Source organism: Mobula hypostoma, chromosome 3, assembly GCF_963921235.1.
Source record: "Mobula hypostoma chromosome 3, sMobHyp1.1, whole genome shotgun sequence".
Lineage (NCBI taxonomy): Eukaryota > Metazoa > Chordata > Chondrichthyes > Myliobatiformes > Myliobatidae > Mobula > Mobula hypostoma.
Genome location: NC_086099.1, coordinates 205,441,468 through 205,466,655, shown reverse-complemented (window position 1 = coordinate 205,466,655; position 25,188 = coordinate 205,441,468). Strand labels below are relative to the sequence as shown.

Sequence of the window (25,188 nt, the reverse complement as noted above, 5' to 3'; positions counted from 1 at the left end):
ATATATATACGTATGTGTGTGTGTGTGTGTGTGTGTGTGTGTGTGTGTATATATAGTCATACTTTATTGATCTAGGGGGAAATTGTTTTTTGTTACAGTTGCACCATAAATAATTAAATAGTAATAATAAAACCATAAATAGTTAAATACCAATATGTAGATTATACCAGGAAATAAGTCCAGGACCAGCCTATTGCTCAGGGTGTCTGACCCTCCAAGGGAGGAGTTGTAAAGCTTGATGGCCACTGGCAGCAATGACTTCCTATGACGCTCTGTGTTGCATCTCGGAGGAATGAGTCTCTGGCTGAATGTACTCCTGTGCCCAACCAGTACATTATGTAGTGGATGGGAGACATTGACCAAGATGGCATGCAACTTAGACAGCATCCTCTTTTCAGACACCACCGTCAGAGAGTCCAGTTCCATCCCCACAACATCACTGGCCTTACGAATGAGTTTGTTGATTCTGTTGGTGTCTGCTACCCTCAGCCTGCTGCCCCAGCACACAACAGAAAACACGATAGCACCGGCCACCACAGATTCGTAGAACATCTTCAGCATCGTCCGGCAGATGTTAAAGGACCTCAGTCTCCTCAGGAAATATCCACATCCCTCACTTCTTGTAGAAAACCTCTCACTGTTCAAGCCTTAATAACTAGAGACCTTCGTACAAAGACGTAACAAACTTTATGTAATACTCCAAACGAGGTCTATTTAAGGTCTTACAGATCTTCTCTTTGGTGCTTAAATTCTATACTTTCTTTTCTATAACCTATTAAATAAATAATTTGCTGACAAGAGAAAGTCTGCAGTTGCTGGAAATCCGAGCTACCAACACAAAATGCTGGAGCAACTCGGCAGGGCAGGCAGCATCTATGGAAATGAGTACAGTTGACGTTACGGGCCAAAACCCCTCGGCAGGACTCAATTTGCTGAATAGGTTTGAGAGGCCTGATTCTTCAAAATTTCACGATGAGTTTGTTTCCCTGCTGGTATATTTGTCTTTCAAAGAAGGCGTTAAACCCTGACTAGCTGGTCAGTGGATCATACACCTGAAACTGAATACATGTAAGCAGTTCCCAACACCCCACTTTCAAATAAAACTCCAAAGTGAAGATTGGAAGTGTTCAAGTAAGTCATTACTCTCCACGGGACTTGCCAGTGTTCACATTCTGTGGCTGTGTTTACCTACACCCAAGAGCCCCAGACCAGAGAGGTGGGCTACTGTGGACATTAAGTCCCACAGGGGATTGTTCTGACCTAGAAAATGAACAACCGGCGTAGACTTACATTGCCAATGTTATAGATGACCTCAGCACAGCAAGGGTAATTTGGCTCAGAACTAATATCTAAATGCAGTTTTTAAGCTGATTAAGATACATAGATAAATATTTATTCCTTTTGGAATGAAAGTAACTACTTAAGTGTGCGAAATTTGTTCTTCAAGCGTGGCATTTCAAATCTGCAGTGTAGGTCAAGTTTACACATCTATCATTTCATATCAAATTAATTCATTATAGACAAAGAATTTGGGAGTATTTCAATGTGATCTAGCTGCCTCAGCTGAAGAGTGTTACTAACGGTGGCAACCCTCTGCTCATTCCTTCTGCTAATAACATGTGAATAGTCACTTTATAAGAAGTTTACCTTACTTGTAAAATTACATATTAAAATGGTGTTGTGTGGGGGACTTGTGCTAATTTCCATGGAAGTTGCAAGTAATGATACGCTAATATACTTGTAGTACGATGCAGCATGTGTTATTCAAATAGTGAATCCCAGATCGGCTGTGCAAAATAGATTTTAAAGGTCTTGTAATGTTAAAGAGGTTTCGTATGTCACCAAAGCCTCTAGCAAATTTCTACAGATGTACTATGGAGAGCTTTCTGACTAAGTGTGTCACTGCCTGGTACGGAGTTGCTGATGGACAGGATGGTAAGAGGCTGCAGAGGGTTGTAGATTCAGCTAGATCCATCACGGGCAAAAACCTCCCCCTCATCGAGGGTACCTTGAATAAGAAGGCAGCTCCCATCAATAAGGACTCTCGCCATCTGGGACATATTCTCTTATTACCACCAGAGAGGACACAGAAATAATGATGTAGTATTCATAGGTTCATTGTCCATTCAGAAATCTGATGGCAGAGGGGAAGAAGCTGTTCCTGAAATGTTGAGTGTGTGCCTTCAGGCTCCTGTACCTCCTCCTTGATGGTAGCAATGAGAAGAGGGCATGTCCTGGGTGATGGAGGTCCTTAATGACGGGTGCTGCCTTTTTGACGCATCGCCTTTTGAAGCTGTCCTGAATGCTCGGGAGGCTAGTATCAGTGATGGAGCTAGCAGAGTTTACAACTTTCCGCACCTTTTTCTGATCCTATGCAGTGGTTTCTCCATAGCAATCAGTCAGAAAGCTCTTATAAGACCAAAAGACCATAGGACATTGCAGCAGAGTTAGACTGTATGGGCCATCGTGTCCGCTCCACCAGTCCACCGTAGCTGATTTATCATCTCTCTCAACCCCATTCTCCTGCCTGCTCTCCGTAACCTTTGATGCCCTGACTTGGCATGCACAGCCATCCGTGGCTATGAATTTCACAAACTCACCATCCTCTGGCAAAAGAAATTTTTCCTCTTCTCTGTTCTTAATGGACATCTCACAAGATCTTGCTCAGCAGACTTATATGGTATGTGTGGCACCTTGTCAAAGGCCTTCTGAAAATCCAAATAAACATCCACTGACTCTCCTTTGTCTATCCTGCCTGTTATTTCCTCGAAGAATTCCAACAGATTTGTCAGGCAAGATTTCCCCTTTAGAAAACCATGTTGACTTTGGCTATATTATCATGGGACTCCATCATCAGGTGCCATGCCCAGTTTGAGCTTTGACTGCCATGGCCCACACACTCCTGTTTCAGGTCAACTGCATCAATTCATTGGTATTCATTTCCAGTTCTCTGGCTGCTGTCTCCATTATCATTTGTCTTTGCCTTCCTTTTGCTTTCTTTCTTTCAATCTTTCCCATAATTACCATGCATTCTAACTCATCTTTCCTTATCACATGTCCAATGAAGTTATGTTGCCTTTTCATGATCTCATACATTATTTCTCTTTTTGTGCTTGCTCTGTTCATGACATCCTCATTAGATATTCGTTTCATCCATGATATTCTTTGCATCCTCCTCAAAAACCACATCTCTGCTGCTTCAATTCATTTCCTCATGTTACTAGATATTATCCAACATTCTGATCCATATAATAAAACTGGATAAACGTAACATTTCAGTACTTTGAGGCAATTTGTCACGCCTAGTTTAGTGTTGGTCAATATACTCTTCATTCTTGTAAAAGTGTCTTTTGCCATCCCTATTCTTCTTTTGATGTCCATGTCGCACCTGCCATCTGATGTCACCCAGCTTCCTAAGTAGAAAAGTTCTGTACTTGTTTTATGTCTTCCCCGTTTATTTTCAGCCTGCAGATAGGATTCTCCTGCTTTTTGGATATCACCATACATTTTGTCTTTTTGCAATTGATAGATAGACTCATTTTTGCACTTTCTTCAACAACTGTATCAATTAAATTCTGTAGTTCTTCCTCCGTACTTGCAACTAACACAGTGTCATCTGCATATCTGAAATTATTGATGTTTTCACTGCCAACTTTGATTCCCAAGATGTCTCTTATTTTTTGTAATAATGTTTCACTTGTTACATACCTAAAGGAGATCTGTGATTTTTTTGTGAGAATGATGTAATGGTCTTTTGGAGGTCACCTGATGTAATTTTCCCGCCGATGTGAGGTCATGTGATGACATGTGCACCACGGGTATATAAGTTTTTTAGTTTTTAGTTTTCCAGCTAGAACGTGTGTCTGTGTCTCCGTTTCTGTTGCGTATTTGTTTTTATGATGCAGTTTCATTTTTTAAAGAACGGAGTATTGCGTTCTGTTGCAAGGTACAATAGTGCTGGATTGGCAATTTTTGCTAGATGTGCTGATGTACCTTATTCCAGCAGTAGTACGGGAGAGTGAAGACTTTATCGAAGTACAGGACCCGAAGGATTGAGAGGAGTCGGTTTCATTCGACAGTTTAACAAAGGATCGACCTTATTGAGTCTTCGTTGAAGGAGTAGTGACCTGTATCGAAGATAACTCTTGCCAGAAGAGAGAAGAGTTCATGCAAAGGTTTGCTCTCTCTAAAAGAAATTAAGGTCAGTTGTTTTAAACTGTTTATTCCCTGCATCGTGAATCCTTTGGACAGAACCAGCGGGAAAGTCACGTCTATGAAGAAATCCTTCTCCAGAGAAGTCTCTCCCAATTGAACGTATAAATCTGTTGGACTTCCAAATTTACCATCTTAAGAACTATATCTGACTTTACCGCTTTAAGAACTGTTTTTGCATTTAACGCTTTAAGAACAGTGCCGAGTGACGATTTGTTGAACAGCTGCATAGCGGTTAACTTCCGGTTAAGGTTTTCGTTTGTACTTTTTTTATCATTTATCTGTGCTTAATAAATGTTTGGTTGTTTTTATATAACCTGTCTCGGTTGATATTCATTGTTGCCAGTTACGTAACACACTGTACACATTAAACAAATCAGGGGAGAAAATACACCCTTGCCTAACGCCTCTCTTTATTTTTGTAAACTGACTCACTTCTCCATCTATTCTTACAGTGGCAGTTTGTTCCCAGTACAGATTTCTGATTAGGCGGAGGTCTTTCGAATCTAGATCGAGAGTTTCCTGTGATATTTCAAATAACTTATTGTGCTTCACTTTATCATATGCTTTTGTGGTTGATAAAACAAACAAACCTTTTTGCACTTGAATAGCCTGTTCTGATAGTATTCTTAACATTCTTGTACCTTTGTCTTTCACAAAACCACATTGTTCTTTACCTATTTCAGCTTGTATCTTACTTTTAGCTCTTGGCATCAATGAGACTCCAAGTACCCTGAAACCACATCCTTAATAATTGACCCCAGAATCTTTCCACCCACTGAAGTCAGGTGAACTGGCCTATAATTTCTTTTGTTCTGCCTCCCTCCCTTCTTAAAGAGTGGAGTGACATGTATAATTTCTCAGTCCTCCGGAACCATTCCAGAATCTTGTGATTCTTGAAAGCTCATTATTAATGACACAACAATCTCTTCAGCTATCTGTGTCAGGACCCTGGAGTGAGGTCCATCTGGTCCAGGTGACTTACCTACCTTCAGACTTTTCAGCTTCCCAAGCACGTTCTCTTTAGTAATAGCAATGACATTTCTTTGTCTCCCAGTACTACCTCTCCAGCGTAATTTTCCAGCGATCTGATATCTACTTTTGGCTCTCTTTATATATCAAATTTTTTTTGGTATCCTCTTTTATATTATTGGCTAGGTTACCTTCATATTTCATCTTTTCTGTCCTAATGGCTTTTTAGTTGCCTTTTGTTGGTTTTTAGAAGATTCCCAATCCTCCACTTTCCAACTATTATTGTTATATTATATGACCTTTCTTTGGCTTTTATGCTGTTTTGACTTCCCTTGTCAGCCACAGTAGCCTCATCCTCTCTTAGAACTCTTTGGGATGTATCTTTCCTGTGCCTTCCGAATTTACCCCAGAAACTCCAGCCAATGCTATTCTGTTGTCATCCCCACTAGTGTCCCCTTCCAATCAACTTTGACCAGCTCCTCTTCCATGCCTCTGTTATTTCCTTTACTCCACTTAATACTGATACATTCAATTTTAGTTCCTCCTGCTCAAACTACAGGGTGAATCCTATCATTATATGATTACTGTCTCCTAAGGGGTCCTTTACCTTAATCTCACAAATCAAATCTGGGTCATTTCATAACATCCAATCCAGAACTGCCATTCCCCTGGTAGGCTGCTCTATAAAACAGCGATCTTCTAAGCATTTTACACCTTCCCTCTCTTGTGGTCCAGCACCAAACTGAGTTTCCCAATCTACCTCCATATTGATACCCCCCCATGATTATTGCAACATTTCCCTCTTTATATGTCTTTTCTATCTCCCGTTGTAATTTCTAGTCCACATCCTGGTTACTGTTTGGAGGATTCTACATCTTCTGATCTTACGTCACCTCTTTCTAAGGATTTGAATTTTTAACAACAGAGTCACCCCACCCCTTCAGCCTGCCTGCCTGTCCTTTCAGTACAAGGTGTATCCTTGGATGTTAAGCTCCCGACTATAATCCTCTTTTAGCTACGTATTAGTGATGCCCACAGCATCATACTTGTCAATTTCTATAACTGTGCTTGAAGATCATCTACCTTATTCTGTATACTGCATGCATTCAAATGTAACACCTTCCGTCCTTTTTTTCTGCTTTTGCCCTCCCCCCCCCATTACAGCTTAACTCACCCTACTGACTGCAATTTTGCCCTATTATCTGCCCGTCCTTCCTCACAGTATCACCACACACTGCATCCACTGGAGTTGCCCCATTCTCAGCTGTTATCACTCCTGTTTGCATCCCACTGCCATATTAGTTCAAACTGTCCCAAACAGCTCTAGAAAACTTGCCCACAACGATATTGGACCCCCTTGGGTTCAGGTGCAACGCGTCCTTTTTGTAGACATCATACCTTCCCCAGAAGAGATCCCAATGATCTAGAGATCTGAAACCCTGTCCCCTGAGCCACAAATTCATCTGCCAAGTCGTCCTATTCTTACTCTCACTGGCTCAGGCCAGAGCTGACTACCCAGGAGGTCCTGTCCTTCAGATTTCTACCCAACTCCCTATATTCTCTCTTCAGAACCTCCTCCCTTTTCCTACCTATGTCAGTGGTACCAATATGTACCACGATTTCCGGCTGTTCACCCTCCCCCTTTAGAATGCCGTGGATCTGATCCGAGACATCCCTGACCCTGGCACCTGGGAGGCAATATACCATTAAGGTGTCTCTGTCATGTCTACAGGATCTGCTTTCTGCTCCTCTGATTATGGAATCCTCTACCACTACGGCACTCCTCTTCTCAGTACCAAAGAACTTGTTGCTAGGGCTTCTCCTGGTAGGGTGACTCTCCATGGTATATCTGTAGAAATTTGCAAGTGTCTTTGGTGACACATCAATTCTTCTCAAACACCTAATGAAATACAGTCATTGGCGTGCCTTCTTTGTAATTGTATCAATATGTTGGGCCAAGGTTAGATCAACATATCACTCATAGGAGGTACAGGAACCTGAAGACACATATTCAATGTTTTAGGAACAGCTTCTTCCCCCTGAAAGGTCCATGAACCCACAAACACTAACGCACCATTTAGCTTTTGAACTATTAGTTTATTTATTATTATAACTTAATAGTAATTTTTAAAGCCTTGCGCTGTACTGGGAAATTTTGCTCCACTATAGCATGGCCTCAGAGTGCAGCAGGACTCTGCTTTGGGCAGATATGCTCTCAAAGATGAGAGAATGATGGTGCCTGTGAAGATTGAGAGGACACTGTAACATTGGAGGTGAGCACCTGAGAGTTGGGGTCATGATGACTGAACCCTGACTTGTAACAGAGATCAGAAGTGACCCCGATGGACGGTGATGGACTCAATTGCTCTTCCTTAACTGGGGAGAGATGTGCAGTCTGAGTAAGACTGGATCAGGATCTTCATCCTCTGAGTCCCATGCCATAGGCAAAAATATAGTGTTGGGCTTGTGCATCAACATATCCTCCATGGTGCTTGACATCATTGGTGCAAATGAACAGCAGCCTCCATATAGAGAAAGTCCGTAAGACCATAATACATAGGAGCAGAATTAGGCCATTTGACCCATCGAGTCTGCTCTGCCATTCAATCAGAGCTGATTTATTTTCACTCTCAACCCCACTCTCCTGGCTTCTCCCCATAATCTTTGATGCCCTTACTAATCAAGAACCTATCAACCTTCATTTTAAATATACTCAATGATTTGGCCTCCACAGCCATCTGTGGCAATGAATTTCACAGATTAACCACCCTCGGGCTAAACAAATACCTCCTTGTCTGTTCTAAAGGGATGTCATTCTATTCTGAGGCTGTGTGCTCTGGTCCTAGACTCAATAGACAATAGGAGTAGACCATTCAGCCCTTTGAGCCAGCACCACCATTCACTGTGATCATGGCTGATCATCCACAATCAGTACCCTTTTCCTGCCTTCTTCCCATATCCTTTCACTTGGTTATCTTTAAGAGCTCTATCTAACTCTTTCTTGAAAGAATCCAGAGAATTGGCCTCCACTGCCTTCTGAGACAGAGTATTCCACAGAACCACAACCCTCTGTGTGAAAAAGTCTTTCCTCAACTCCGTTCTAAATTGTCTACCCCTTATTCTTAAACTGTGGCCTCTGGTTCTGGACTCCCCCAACACTGGGAACATGTTTCCTGCCTCTCGCGTGTGGAATCCCTTAATAATCTTGTATGTTTCAATCAGATCCCCTCGCATCCTTCTAAATTCCAATGTATACAACCCCAGTCGCTCCAATCTTTCAACATATGACAGTCCCGCCATCCTGGGAATTAACCTCGTGAACTGACGCTGCACTCCCTCCATAGACTCTCCCACTATTGGAAACATCCTCTCCACATCCATCCTATTTAGGCCTTTCAGAATTCTGAAGGGAGACGATCATATACCTGCAGAGTTATGGTGCACTTCCATGAAGCAAGCATGTGGAAAGTTGGTGAGCATGATTTGCATCAAGATTCATGGCAAAATTCTACCAATTAGCTCATTGCCCCATAGAGAGAGTTTCTCACCCATTATACTTAAAAGAATGTTAACAAAGATTTGCTGTGACTCACCAGTATTATTTCATTACATTGATCAGTAGTTTGATCTGAATACAGTATCCTGTCCTTCAATAAAACAAACACTGCCCGGAAAATGAATGATAAAAACATATTTAGGTGGATGTAATTCCGTGTGCAATGAAGTTTCCTGTATTGAGGGGCAGAAAATGCAGAAAGAAATTGGTTAGCTGAAGGGTATTCCTTTAACCTTGTTTTTCCAATGGCAATTACATTTAAGTTGATTACTGCCAAAATTAAAATAATTGTCACTGAGATTTGTGGTGCTAAAAGGGCTCTATAAATACAGATCTACAACATTTGATGTTACTTGATGAACAGCAACAGACATAATTTTGATCACCTGCAGCAAGTACTATTTTTAACTCAGGAATTAAGTGCCAAATGGCACACAGGCTTATAAATCAGGTTTAAATGGGAGAATTATGTTACATAAATTATTGACCAAAATCATTAACCGCCACAATAATGAGCTAACATTTAACACATTATATGCCATTCCTTTGTACTTCATTTTAACTGAGGCTTTAGCCAATTTACATTAAATAGGTTACAAATAATGCAACAGAAATTGTCATTTTTAATCGATCTCAAAAAACAAGGAAATAGATCTTGCATTTGCGTAGCACCTTCCATGACTTCAGGATGTGCCAGAGCATATTAGAAACACCAAGGCGTAGTTTAAGAATCTTTCTAAACAGGAAAATTGGTAGCCAATATCTCTGCACAACAAACTTACATTTATTAAATACGCCTGCTCGTTAATGCAAATACCTAATCAAGCGGTAGCTACTCAATGTACAAAAGCATGCAGACATGGTGAAAAAGCTCCGTTGTTGTTCAGACCAGACAAGAGAATGGGGCAGAGATACGACCTAAGTGACTTTGACTGTGAAATGAGTATCCCTGAAACTGCTGATCTCCTGGGATTTTCACGCTCAACAATCACTAGAGTTTACAGAGAATGGCGTGGAAAATGTATTTTAAAAAAAACAACCTGTGAGTGGCAGTTCTGTAGGTGAAAGTGCCTTGTTAATGAGAGAGGTCAGATGAGAATGGCCAGACTGCTTTAATCTGACAGGAAGGTGACAGTAACTCAAATGACCGAGCATTACAACAGTGATGTGCAAAATAGCATCTCTGAATGCACAACACATCGAACCTTGAAGAGGATGGGCTACATCAGCAGAATTTCATGAATGTACACTCAGTGTCCACTTTATTAGGTACAGGAATTACCTAATAAAGTAGCCACTGAGCGTAAGAACCACTGGGTTACTATTGGAGGCAAGGAGGGAGATACCAGGGACACTGATGAGGATTTTTGTAATGAGGTTCCAAAACGAGTGTTCTTTATATAAGAAGGGCAGCAGGACTACAGCTCAGTATTTAATACAATCATTCCTTCAATTCTGATCAAAAAGCTCCAGAACCTGGACCTCTGTAGCTCCCTCTGCAACAGGATCCTCAGCTTCCTAACTGGTAGACCAGAATCTGTGTGGATCGAAAACAGTATCTCTTCGTCACTGACACACCTCAGGGATGTGTACATATCCCGCTGCTCTACTCTCTCTAAACCCTTGACTGTGTGACTGGGCACAGCTCAAATGCCATCTATAAATTTGTTCTTGATACAACCACTGCCGGCAGAATTTCGGCTGGTGGTAAGAGGGCATACAGGAGTGAGATATATCAGCTGGTTGAGGGTCGTCATAGCAACAACCTTGCACTCAACGTCAGTAAGGTCAAAGAACTGATTGTGGACTTCAGAAAAGGTAAGATAAGGGATTCTACACCTGTCCTCACAGAGGGATCAGAAGTGGAAAGAGTGAGCAATTTCAAGTTCCTGGGTGTCAATATCTCTGAGGACCTAACCTGCACCCAACATATCGATGCAGCTACAAAGGAGGCACAACAGCAGCTATATTTCATTCAGAGTTTGAGAAGATTTGGTATGTCTCCAAAAACGTTTGAAAATTTCTACAGATGCACCATGAAGAGCATTCTAACTGGCTGCATCACTGTCTGATATGGGGGGGGGGTGGTGGGGGTGGGTGTGCTACTGCGCAGGATTGAAGAAAGCTGTGGAAAGTTGTGAACTTAGTCAGCTCCTTCATGGGCACTAGCCTCCATAGTATCCAGGATATCTTCAAGGAGCGATGCCTCAAAAAGGTGGCATCCATCATTAAGGACCCCCACCACCCACGTCATACCTTGTTCTCATTGCTGCCATCAGGAAGGAGGTACAGAAGCCTAAAGGCACACTCTCAATGAACCAGGAACAGCTTCTTCCCCTCTGCCATCAGATTTTCTGAACGGATATTGAACACATGACCACTATCTCATGACTACTTTATTTCTATTTTTGACCTACTTATTTTAACTATTTAATATATATATACTCAATGTAATTCACAGATTTTAAAAAATTATTATGCATTGCATTGTACTGCTGCCAGAAAATCAACAAATTTCATGACATATGCTGGTGACACGAAACCTGACTTTGATTATGATTCTGATAAGCCAGATAACTTGGGCTAGTGAGCATTACATCAAGATCCGGAACTTACTGGAGAAAATACTAAGGGATCGAACTTATGTTCATTTGGGAAAGTAGGAGCTGATCAGGAATAGTCAGGTTTGGAAATCCTGTTCCAACTATTTCTCTGAGATTTTTCAAGGAAATAACTAAGAAGATTGATGAAGGCAAGGTGGTAAGCATTTTCATTGATATTAATAAGAAATTCCACTTGGTACAACATATAGGTCTGTCCTGATGGTTAAGCAAATGGGGTCCAAGCCAGATTGCCTAATTGGATCCAAAACCTATCACCTTGTGTTTCTCCCTCCCTCTCCCCACCTTTTAAATCGACTCCTCATCTTTATTTCTCCAGTCCTGCTGAACGGTTTCGGCCCAAAACTTTTTCCCACAGATGCTGCCTGGCCTGCTGAGTTCCTCCAGCATTTTGTGTGTGTCGCTTTGTATTTCCAGCATCTACAGAGCTTCTCTGGTTTGTGCTATTTCTTTCACTTTATAAAATTCATTTCTAGAAATTTAAAAATTTCCCCCCACTGTAGATAACAATAAAACCATTTTAGTCCTTAATATAATGAAATAATCTTGCTGAGTGCACCACTCAGAAATATTCACTGCATTTTCAGCTCTGGTGGCCTGGCATAGATTGAGACTTTTTGATCAAAGGACTGATTTTCTTTTAACAGATGGTGAAGTTGGTCTGCCTGGTGATGGATATCTAAACAAAATAAAATTATGTGTTCTGGATGTTGGAAGTTAAAGCAGCTCACAGCCCTTTCTGAATTAAGACACAGTGCCATCAAAAGAGCTGTTCTAAAGTTAATGACCAGATGATTAAGTCGCATACAATAATTTTTGCTACCGCAAGACGTTAAACTCTCCATATTTCCTTCGACTAGGTGATAAGAACCTAAGAACGTATGAAATAGGAGCAGGAGTAGGCCACCTGGCCCATCGAGCCTGCTCCACCATTCAATAAGATCACAGCTGATCTGGCCATGGATTCATCTCCACCTACCTGTCTTTTCTCCATCACCCTAATTCCCCTACAATGCAAACATTTATCCAACCTTGTCTTAAATATATTTACTGAGGTAGCCTCCACTGCTTCATTGGGCAGAGAATTCCACACATTCACCACTCTCTGGGAAAAGCAGTTCCTCCTCATCTCCATCCTAAATCTACTCCCCTAAATCTTGAGACTCTGTCCCCTAGTTCTAGTCTCACCTACCAGTGGAAACAACTTTCTTGCCTCTATCTTATCCATCCCTTTTCATAACTTTATACGTTTCTATAAGACCTCCGCCCAACCTTCTGAATTCTAGCCAGTACATTTCCAAATGACTCAGTCTCTCCTCATAGTCTAACCTCAACCTGGTGAACCTCCTCTGCACTGCCTACAAAGCCAGTATATCCTTCCTCATTAAGGAGACCAGAACTGCATGCAGTACTCCAGATATGGCCTCACCAGTACCCTATACAGCTACAGCATAACCTCCCTGCTCTTAAATTCAATCCCTCTAGCAATGAAGGCCAACATTCCGTTTGCCTTCTTGATAGCCTGCTGCACCTGCAAACCAACCTTTTGGGATTCATGTACAAGCACTCCCAAGTCCCTCTGCAAAACAGCACACTGTAATTTTTTACCATTTAAATAATAATCTGCTTCTCATTTTCCTTCCAAAGTGGATGACCTTGCATTTACCAATATTGTATTCCATCTGCCAGACATTTACCCACTCACTTCACCTATCTATATATCTCTCTGCAGACTCTCCGTGTCCTCGGTACAATTTGCTTTTCCACTCAATTTAGTATCATCAGCAAACTTCAGATCAGATGTATCAGTCTAATAGTGTAAAAGGAATTACAGAGGTATGAGAGAGGAGCTGGTCAAAGCTCATTGGAAGGCGACACTAGAAGAGATGATGGCAGAACAACAATGGCTGGAATTTCTGGGGGCAATTCCGAAAGTGCAGGATAAATCCATGCCAAGTCAAGTCAAAAGCAGCACAAAAACAAAAGAGAGGACATATAATATAGCAAAAATTAGTGGGAAGTTAGAGGGTTGGGAAGCGATCAAAAACCAGCAGAAGGCAACTAAAAAAAAAGGAACATGAAGCCAAGCATATCAAAAAGGATATTAAAAGTCTTTTCAGATGTGTAAAGATATAAAAAAGGGGAAAGAATAGATATTGGACCACTGGAAAATGACGCTGGGACAAACAAATGGTGGATGAACTTAATAAGTATTTTGCATCAATCTTCATTATGGAAGACACTATCCAGAAATATGCCAGAAATTCTACAGTGTTGGGGGCAGAAGTGAGTATAATTACTACTACCAAGGAGAAGTTGCTTGGGAAGGTGAAAGATCTAATGATAGGTAAGTCATAAATCTACCAGATAGACTACACCCTAGGGTTGTGAAAGAGCTAGCTGAAGAGATTGTAAGGCATTAGCAATGATCTTTCATGAGTCACTAGATTCTGCAACGGTGCCAGAGGAAAAGAAAAATTACAAATGTAACTCCACTCTTTAAGAAGGGAGGGAGGCAGATGAAAGGAAATTATAGGCCAGTTAACCTGAATTCAGTGGCTGAGAAGATGTTAGACCATACGACAAAGGAGCAGAAGTCAGCCATTCGGCCCATCGAGTCTGCTCCACCATTTTATCATGAGCTGATCCATTCTCCCATTTAGTCCCACTCCCCCGTGTTCTCACCATAACCTTTGATGCCTTGGCTACTCAGATACCTATTAATCTCTGTCTTAAATACATCCAATGACTTGGCCTCCACTGCTGCCCATGGCAAAAAATTCCACAGATTCACCACCCTCTGGCTAAAAAAATTTCTTCGCATTTCTGTTCTGAATGGGTGCCCTTCAATCTGTAAGTTATGCCCTCTCATATTAGACTCCCCCACCATGGGAAACAATTTTGCCACATCCACTCTGTCCATGACTTTCAACATTCAAAATGTTTCTATGAGGTCCCCCCTCACTCTTCTAAACTCCAAGGAGTACAGTCCAAGAGCGGACAAACATTCTTCATATGTTAACCCTCTCATTCCCAGAATCATTCTAGTGAATCTTCTCTGAACCCTCTCCTATGTCAGCACATCCTTTCTTAAATAAGGAGCCCAAAACTGCACACAGTACTCCAAGTGAGGTCTTACCAGTGCCTTATAGAGCCTAAACATCACATCCCTGCTCCTTTACTTTATTCCTCTAGAAATGAATGCCAACATTGCATTTGCCTTCTTCACCACTGACTCAACCTGGAGGTTAACCTTAAGGGTATCCTACACGAGGACTCTCAAGTCACATTGCAACTCAGAACTTTGAATTCTCTCCCCATTTAAATAATAGTCTGCCTGTTTATTTCTTCTACCAAAGTGCATAACCATACAATTTCCAACATTATATTTCATTTGCCACTTCTTTGCCCATTCTCCCAATCTATCCAAGTCTCTCTGTTGTAATCCATTATTAAGGAAGTGGGTGGTTTCAGGGAACTAGGAGGTACATGATAACAAAATCAGCATGGTTTCCATCAGGGGAAATCTTGTTTGACAAACCTGTTGGAATTTTGCCCAGCAAAAGAAGAACCCATGGAATTACTGGAAAGGTACTATCATGGGTAGAAGCAACACACATCAAAGTTGCTGCTGAATGCAACAGGCCAGGCAGCATCTCTAGAAAGAGGTACAGTCGACGTTTCAGGCCGAGACCCTTGGGTCTTGGCCTGAAACGTCGACTGTACCTCTTCCTAGAGATGCTGCCTGGCCTGCTGCGTTCACCAGCAACTTTGATGTGTGTTGCTTGAATTTCCAGCATCTGCAGAATTCCTGCTGTTTGCGTATCATAGATAGAAGACTGGTTGACTCGCAGGAGGCAAAGAGCAGGAATAAAGAGGGTCTATTCTGCCTGGCTGCCAGAAACTTGTGATGTTCCACAGGGGTTGATATTGGGATTGTTTCTTTTCATGTTATATGTCAATGATTTGAATGATGGAATTGATGACTTTGTGGCCAAGTTTGCAGATGATATGAAGTTAAGTGGAGGGGCAAGTAGTTTTGAGGAAGAAGGGAGAATGCAGAATGACTTAGACAGATTGGGAGAACGGGCAAGGAATTGGAAAATAGAATATATTGTAGAGAAGTGTATGGTCATGTACTTTGGTGGAAGGAATAAAGGTGTAGACTATTTTCTAAATGAGAAGAAAATTCAAAAATCAGAGGTGCCATGAAACTTGCAGAATTCTCTGAAGATTATCTTGTAGGTTGAGTCAGTGGTAAGGAAGGCAAATAAGATGTTAGTATTCATTTCCAGCCTACTAGAAGATAAGAGCAAGGATGTGATGCTCAGGCTTTATAAAGCATTGGTCAGACCACACTTGAAGTATTGTGAGCTGTTTTTGGCCCCTTATCTAAGGAAGGATGTACTGGCGTTGGAGAGAGTCCAGAGGAAGTTCACGATAATTTCTCCAAGGAATTAAAGTAATACACTAGGAATGAAAGATTTAACATAAGAGGAGCGTTTGATGGCTCTGGGCTTGTACTTGCTGGAATTTAGAAGAATGACGGGGGGATCTCATTGAAACATATCTAACATTGAAAGCAACACATATCAAAGTTGCTGGTGAACGCAGCAGGCCAGGCAGTATCTCTAGGAAGAGGTACAGTCGACGTTTCAGGCCGAGACCCTTCGTCAGGACTAACTGAAGGAAGAATTAGTAAGAGATTTGAAAGTGGGAGGGGGAGGGGGAGATCCAAAATGATAGGAGAAGACAGGAGGGGGAGGGATGGAGCCAAGAGCTGGACAGGTGATTGGCAAAAGAGATATGAGAGGATCATGGGACAGAAGGCCCGGGGAGAAAGACAAGGGAGGGGAACCCAGAGGATGGGCAAGGGGTATATTCAGAGGGACAGAGGGAGAAAAAGGAGAGTGAGAGAAAGAATGCGTGTATAAAAATAAATAACGGATGGGGTACGAGGGGGAGGTGGGGCATTAGCGGAAGTTAGAGAAGTTGATGTTCATGCCATCAGGTTGGAGGCTACCCAAACGGAATATAAGGTGTTGTTTCCTCCAACCTGAGTGTGGCTTCATCTTTACAGTAGAGGAGGCCGTGGATAGACATGTCAGAACGGGAATGGGATGTGGAATTAAAATGTGTGGCCACTGGGAGATCCTGCTTTCTCTGGCAGACAGAGCGTAGGTGTTCAGCAAAGTGGTCTCCCAGTCTGCGTCGGGTCTCGCCAATATATAGAAGGCCACATCAGGAGCACCGGACGCAGTATATCACCCCAGCCAACTCACAGGTGAAGTGTCGCCTTACCTGGAAGGACTGTCTGGGGCCCTGAATGGTGGTAGGGGAGGAAGTGTAAGGGCATGTGTAGCACTTGTTCCGCTTACAAGGATAAGTGCCAGGAGAGAGATCAGTGGGGAGGGATGGGGGGGACAAATGGACAAGGGAGTTGCGTAGGGAGCGATCCCTGCGGAAAGCAGAGTGGGGGAGGGAAAGATGTGCTTAGTGGTGGGATCCCGTTGGAGGTGGCGGAAGTTACGGAGAATAATATGTTGGACCTGGAGGCTGGTGGGGTGGTAGGTGAGGACCAGGGGAACCCTATTCCTAGTGGGGTGGCGGGAGGATGGAGTGAGAGTAGATGTGCGTGAAATGGGGGAGATGCGTTTGAGAGCAGAGTTGATAGTGGAGGAAGGGAAGCCCCTTTCTTTAAAAAAGGAAGACATCTCCCTCATCCTAGAATGAAAAGCCTCATCCTGAGAGCAGATGCAGTGGAGACGGAGGAATTGCGAGAAGGGGATGGCATTTTTGCAAGAGACAGGGTGAGAAGAGGAATAGTCCAGATAGCTGCGAGAGTTAGTAGGCTTATAGTAGACATCAGTGGATAAGCTGTCTCCAGAGACAGGGACAGAAAGATCTAGAAAGGGGAGGGAGGTGTCGGAAATGGACCAGGTAAACTTGAGGGCAGGGTGAAAGTTGGAGGCAAAGTTAATGAAGTCAACTAGCTCAGCATACATGCAGGAAGCAGTGCCAATGCAGTCGTCGATGTAACGAAGGAAAAGTGGGGGACAGATACCAGGATAGGCACGGAACATAGATTGTTCCACAAAGCCAACAAAAAGGCAGGCATAGCTAGGACCCATATGGGTGCCCATAGCTACACCTTTAGTTTGGAGGAAGTGGGAGGAGCCAAAGGAGAAATTATTAAGAGTAAGGACTTATTCCGCTAGATGGAGCAGAGTGGTGGTGGAGGGGAACTGATTGGGTCTGGAATCCAAAAAGAAGCGGAGAGCTTTGAGACCCTCCTGATGGGGGATGGAAGTATATAGGGACTGGACATCCATGGTGAAAATAAAGCGGTGGGGGCCAGGGAACTTAAAATCATCGAAAAGTTTATGAGCATGAGAGGTGTCACGAACATAGGTAGGAAAGAATTGAACAAGGGGGGATAAAACCGTGTCGAGGTATGCAGAAACGTGTTCGGTTATTGAAAGGCCTAGATTGAGAGGATATGGACAGGATGTTTGCTATAGTGGGTGAATCTGGGTCCAGAGAACAGTCTCAGAATAGAGAGATTCTTTAGCTCGAAGGTGATGAGTCTGTGGAATCAATTGCCATGGAGAACTGTGGAGGCCAAGTCATTGAGTATAATTAAAGTGGAGGTTGATAGGTTCTTGATTAGTCAGGGTGTCAAAGGTTACAGGGAGAAGGAAGGAGAAAGTGGTTGAGAAAGATAATAAGTCAGCCATGATGGAATGTTAGAACAGACTCGATAGGTCGAATGGCCTAATACTGCTCCTAACTCTTATGATCTAATAGTCTTATTTCCTTTTACTTACTTATGGCTGTAAAGGAAGCAGCTGGATCTACATCAAACAGACCATACAGCCAAAAAGGGAAATGTAACTGCTACATCAGAAGTGTTGGGGAGAGGAGAGGGATTGCAAAATATGGTATTTTTTTTAAGGTGAGTGAAAGAAGATGCCACAATGGAATTTGTTATTTGCCTCTTATGAGGATTAAAGGGTTTTAGAAGCCTTGTGAAGTATTCATCTAAAATTAGATTTTAACTTTGAACTTGGACCTCAAAGTCTCGAGAACATAAGGCATGTGCTTCTCAGCTTACTTATACATGCTCAAAGGATCAGCCCTTGATCAGGATACTGCATGCAGCTCTTGTCGTTAGGATTATGAATCAACGCAAACAGAAAGCTTCTTCCCCATATTCACTGGCAACACTGGCTGATCACTGTTCTTCTACTGTACCGTGTTCTATATCTGTTTTTGTAACATTTGGTTGAGGTGTCTCGCTCAATTATTAGAAGCATGTTTAAATCTATTCAATAATTGCATATGAAACATTAGTGTTGCAAGGTGAGATTTCTAAACAACATAAAATGAGTCGGAATTGGACCCAGGGTAATAGGGTCATCTTATGGGAAACTATTCAAAGATGGCACTGGTGATACATGGCGACATTTAGCGTGGGCAACTTCACTCACCTTGACATTGAACTGATTCCGCAATTTATGGACTTACTTTCAAGGACTCTACAACTCATGTTTTCAGGATTATTTATTATTTATCTATTCAGCATCATCATTTTTTGTATTTGCACAGTTTGTCTTGATTTGCACATTATTTGTCCATCTTTATGTACTTTGACCATAAGACATAGGAGCAGAATTTGGTCATTTGGCCATGGAGTCTGCTCCGCCATTTAATCATGGCTAATCCTTTTTAGCCCTCTTCAACCCCACTCACCAGCTTTCTCCCCGTAACTTTTGATGCTGTGTCCAATCAAGAACCTTTCAAGCAGTGCCATAAATGCACCCAATGCCCTGGTTTCCACAGATGTCTGTGGTAATAAATTTCACAAATTTTCCACCCTCTAGCTAAGAAATTTCTCCACATCTCTGTTTTCAATGGACACCCTTCTATCTCGAGGCTTTGCCCTCTTGTCCTAGGCCTCACTCCACCCCACAATGGGAAATATCCTTTCCACATGTATTCTACCTTGGTCTTCCAATATTCAAAAGGTTTCAATGAGATCCCCCTTCATCCTTCCAAATTCCAGCGAGAACAGACCCAGAGCTATCAAGCGTTTCTTGTATGATAACCCTTTCATTCCCAGAATCGTCCTTGTGAACCTCCTCTGAACCCTCTCCAACGCCAGCACATCTTTTCTAAGATGAGGAGCCCAAAACTGTTCAAAATACTCAAGATGAGGCCTCACCAGTACCTTATAAAGCCTCAGCATCACATCCCTGCTCTTGCATTCTAGACCTCTTGAAATGAATGCTAACACTGCATTTGTCTTCCTCAGCACCAACCCTACCTGCAAATTAACCTTTAGGGTGTTATGCACCAGGACTCCCAAAACCCTTTACATCTCAGATTTTTGGATTTTCTTCCTGTTTAGAAAATAGTCTGTGCATTCATTTCTCCTACCAAAGTGCGTGACCATGCATTTTCCAACATTGTATTTCATTTGCCGCTGTCTTGCCCATTCTCCTAATCTGCTTAAGTGCTTCTGCAGCCTTCCTGTTTCCTCAACACTACCTCCCCCTCCACCAATCTTCATATCATCTGCAAACTTGGCAACAAAGTCAGCTATTCCATCATCTAAATCATTGATATACAGCATTAAAAAAAGCAGTTCCAACACTGACCCCTGTGGAGCACCACTAGTCACCGGCAACCAATCAGAAAAGGATCCTTTTTATTCCCACTTGCCGTCCCCTACCAATCACCAAATGCTCTAACCATGCCAGTAGCTTTTCTGCAATGCCATGGGCTCGTAACTTGGTAAGCAGCCTCATGCTTGCCACCTTATGAAAGGCCTTCTGAAAGTCCAAATATACAACATTTCATTGACTCTATTGTGTTTCTACGTAACTACTGTGAATGTATGCATGAAAATGAATCTCACTGCAGTATTTGGTGAGTTTTGAAATTATTAAGAAATGTTAGTCAGCGTGCTTTCGGCTTACACTTTTCTTACTGCTTCTACACAACCTTTCTAACTTGTTTGTTCACCAAATGGAGCCATTCAGAAGTCAAAGGCAGTGTAACAATAAATTCATGCCCAAAAAGGCAGCTGAGTTATTTAAAAGTGGCTATTGGATGCAGGTACCTTTCTGTGCAAAACTGTTAGGCATATATATATATATATATATATAGCCAGGGTGCCTAAGACTTTTGCACGGGACTGTATTTGTCAACATGGATTGGAGAGTGAATTTGTAAATCTCGCAGGAGCAAACAATATTGGGAAAGACGAGGGTGGAGCTGTACAGGAGGAGTGTGGGTCAGGTGGCAGAGAAGGAGTGTGCCGGGGGTGGGGGGTTGCTGGGAGGGTGCATTGTAGACACACCCAGCCCTGAGCACCGGGCAAGGTCACTTGATTCCAAACAATTGGTTTATTGATCGTTACATAGTGTCTCTCTGGCGCTTCCCGCTCTTTCTCCCCTCTCCCTTCCCCTTTACCCAATCATGATTCCCTTCTCTCTGCCCCTTTCCCACTCTCAATCCACAACAGAGACCCATATCAGAATCAGATTTATCATCACTCACATATGTCAAGAAATTAGTTCTTTTTCTCTGTGGCAGCAACACAGTGCAATGCATAAAATTACTGCAGCATTGTGCAGAAATCTTAAGCACCTTAGCTATATATATGTGCCTAAGACTTTAGCACAGTACTGTATATTGAAGTCCCACTGAAGGCAGTGAACAGCAATGGTTTACTGTAGGGTCTAACTTTATTTACACCAGTAGTTGCTAACAGGGCTTGGTGGAAATTGCCATACTAGAGAAAACTTGTTCTAATCCTTATTTTGATTATTTTATTTCTTCCTTTCCAGTTCATTGCATAAGTTCACATTCACAGCTACAGTTTTCTTGTCTGGCAGCAGGTTCAGCGTTCACCTTTTGAAATGTGGGACATAGTAACCTTGGCTATTTTCAATCAAAGTCCAGCAGTAGCTGTTAAGGCATTACTGTACATTGTGTCCCAATGAAATGACCTTCCTCTCCCGTTAGGATAATGATTGAATCAATTAGAGTGTTACACCCACTCCCACTCCTTATTCACTGAAAAAAAGTGGCCAATCACTCTTATCCCAATGTACATGTTTTTTGGATAATTTGTAGATGCATAGAATACAGAGGACATTACAGCACAGTATAGCCTCTTCGGCCCACGACGTTGTGCCTACTCTAAAATAAATCTAACCCTTCCATCCTGCGTAACCCACCATTTTCCTGTCATTCATGTGGCTATCTAATAGTTTCTTAAATGTCTCTAATGTATCTGCGTCCAGTACCGTTGAACATTAGATCGAGGTGTTTCACTTGATTATTAAAAGCATCTGTCAGTTGATCAAAACATTACACATGAAACATCTGTGTTGCAAGGAGGGATTTTTCAACAAAGAGGAAATGAATTTGGTGAGTATAAGGAAGCTTTCTTATAAGATAAGGCCACTTGATACATCAAACTCAAGAAAGTTACTTCTATTGCAGATGTCTACCCCCATTCACTTACCCCACTTCCTCCCACCTCCACCCATTGACCGTGAAAGCAATTACTGTGAGTCTGAATAAACGTTTCTCACCTACAGAAGCAAAGGATAGCTGATCCAGTCGTGAGAGCAACCAAGGAGAAACTGTGTCCCAGAGTGTAAATAATCTTCACCGACATGTAAAAATCAGTCTTTTGAAACAAAAGAATTCAGAGATAAATTGAAAAATAATAGACAAATATAAAGGAACAACATAATCAATAGTCATATAAGTATATAAAAACATTAGAGGGATAGACAGATAGAGTCTAAAGCTTGAAGGCATATATTTAAGGGGAGAGGGATGAGATTTTAAAGGTGATCTGTAGGGTAATTTTTCACATCGTTTTGCCATTCAGGCAATTGATTTATGTTAAGCACATTACACTTTCATTCTAAGGAGAAGTTTCAGATCTGTATTTGGTCACTTCCTACGCAGTCAGGAAGTAAGTAGAAAAGCACATTGGCTGGCAGTAGGCCAGAGGTTTACGTTAGGAGCAAAAGACGTTTCTATCTAAAGCTACCCTGTTGTTTCCCCAGCAGAAGCATTGCTTGTAAGTTGATGTTATATTATTTAGAAGTTAACTTAAAGGTATCAAGAAGATTTTGCTGAAATAGTATGTTGTTTTTGAGTCTATTAGACATTAACTTAGATGCGAATGGTTTACACATAACATTTACCTGCAAGAAACTTAACTAAGTTCTTATTTATCTGTGTATATTTACTTGTGCACATGGAACAATATGATAATTGCACTGTATTTTGCTTGTTTTCATTTTCAGTCTTAATTCACTGTGTCATGCCACTGAGTCTGCAATAAAACCAAAGAGCCAGACTGCTACACCTTGACTCTCATGCCAGTTTTGAATGGAATTTGGCTGACTGTCTAGTTGATGTGACAACACCCCAGGAAGGGCAACGCATACACAGTTACTGGAATTTGCTATAAAATGTCAGATGGCAGCAAATTGCTTTAAAAAGCACCTTGACAGGTACTTAAATGAACAAGGCATAGAGGGGTATGAAATTAATGCAGGCAAATGGAATTACTGCAGGTAGCTATGAATAACAACACTTCTATCCTGTATAACTCTCCAGTGGGTACCTGTATTAGAACAAAATTCAGAATGGTTTCAGGCTCTGAACTTACTGTGACTGCAAAATGATCTATTCTGGTTGGCAAACCATCCTTTGGTCTGATATAGGTTTGGTTTATTGGTAAACCAATTTTTAGCCAGAGGACGGTGAATCTATGGAATTTGTTGCCACGGGCGGCAGTGGAGGCCAAGTCATTGGGTGTATTTAAGGCAGAGATTGATAGGTATCTAAGTAGCCAGGGCATCAAAGGTTATGGTGAGAAGGCGGGGGAGTGGGACTAAATAGGAGAATGGATCAGCTCATGATAAAATCGCGGGCAGACTCAATGGGCCGAATGGCCGACTTCTGCTCCTTTGTCTTATGGTCTTACGGTCTTATAGCAGTGGTCCCCAACCACCGGGCCGTGGGCCGGTACCGGACTGCAAAGCATGCGTTACCAGGCCGCGAGGAAACGTTATGAGTCAGCTGCACCTTTCCTCATTCCCTGTCACGCCCACTGTTGAGCTTGAACGCATGCAAGGTCATTACCCACACGTCATCCATGTCATTACCCACGCATCATCCATGTCCAATATTTTTCTGCAATGAATGCAATGAAAACTAAATTGCGGAATAGACCGGACATAAGGAACCCCCTTCGAGTATCGCTGTCTCCCATCACCCCTCGATACGACCGTCTTGTTACAGGAAAACAAGCCCAGGGCTCCCACTGATTCAGCAATATTGGTGTGTTGCAATGATTTTATATGTTCATACGGGGAAAATGTGTGCTGTGTGTTTAATATCCAAACGTTACTTAAAATGTTAAGATGCTATTGACTTACTTATATAACCATATAACAATTACAGCACAGAAACAGGCCATCTCAGCCCTTCTAGTCCGTGCCGAATGCTGCTCTCACCTAGTCCCACCGACTTGCACTCAGCCCATAACCCTCCATTCCTTTCCTGTCCATATACCTATCCAACTTTTCTTTAAATGATAATATCGAACCTGCCTCTACCACTTCTACTGGAAGTTCATTCAACACTTACTTCAAGCTCCCCTGTCCTCCCCTGATAATTGACTTATCACTATATTCATGCGAGGAAAATATGCGCTGTGTGTTTTATATTAAATTCGTTAGCTAACCCCTTTTAGAAATGAAATTGAGTGTATTAGCCACTTATCACCTATATTCCGGTCGTGATTAACACCCCCCCTCCCCGAACAGAATCACCAAAAACGATTTGCAGAAAAAAAATCGGCAGGTACACGCATGCGCAGGTCCCGCGTGCGCACTTGTGCCCATGCAAGGCTTCATGGTCATTGTAGTCTTTCTCTGGGTAAACACAACATATTTGGCTGCTACTCTTGTCCGTTGGCAATCCTACCACCCCCCCACCCCCCGGGTCGGCCGGTCTGCAAGAATATTGTCAATACTAAACCGGTCCACAGTGCGACAGAGGTTGGGGACCCCTGTCTTATGGTCTAAGCAATGGTGAGAGGAGAGTTGATAGAAATTTCCAAGATTTTGAAGAGATTAAAGGATAAGTATAAAAGAACTGTTCCACATGCACTTTTGCTTTCCTAGGTTACTTGACCAGGAGTTCCCATTCCAATAATCTGTATCACCGAGAAGGACAAGGGATTCAGAGGCATGGTACACTTTCATTTGCAAGTTCCCCTACAAGTCACACTCTATCCTGAATTGGGAAAAGTACCACAATTAAGTCACACTGTAATTTAATTCTGGAACTCTCTCCCTAATAGCATTGTGGGAACAACTTCACAAGAGGGAATACAGTGCAATTGGGGATGAGTAATAAATGGGAGCCTTACCAATGGTACCCACATTCTAGAAGATGAAAAATTCAGATGATTCAAGTGCCAAGATCTAAAGTGAAAGGCAAGGACTTTATGGGGAATGCGGGAAAAACCTTTTGAGCAAAGGGCAGGTACCATGAGGAATTCATAGCCTTTAAACGTGGCGAGGGGACCTTAGTTAGTTTGGATTCCCAAAGGGAACTGGACAAGCATTTGAGAGAGTATAATTTGCAGAGCTGCCTCGAACAAGTTGGGTCACATTATAGATTGCCTAAAAGGGAGCAGCACAGACCCAAATAACTGTAATGTCTCTATGATGTACTGTTCATAATATTAAATGTAAACCAATGTGCTTCTTTGGTGTTCCT

At 42.2% G+C, this 25,188-nt stretch overlaps 1 protein-coding gene across 3 annotated transcripts in view; it reads right to left on the bottom strand.

Moving 5' to 3' along the window:
* Positions 1 to 25,188, bottom strand: part of LOC134344501 (vasoactive intestinal polypeptide receptor 2-like) — a 201,484-nt gene that overhangs the window by 64,539 nt on the left and 111,757 nt on the right. For 2 of the 3 annotated variants that reach the window (XM_063044403.1, XM_063044402.1), the window contains 2 exons: positions 21,969 to 22,066; positions 8,778 to 8,913 (listed from right to left, as the gene is read on the bottom strand). The exons of the other annotated variant lie outside the window; for it this stretch is intronic. In XM_063044403.1, coding sequence (XP_062900473.1) covers positions 8,778 to 8,913; positions 21,969 to 22,066 — 234 coding nt within the window. The remainder of the gene's footprint in view (positions 1 to 8,777; positions 8,914 to 21,968; positions 22,067 to 25,188) is intronic. 3 annotated transcript variants of the gene reach the window in all.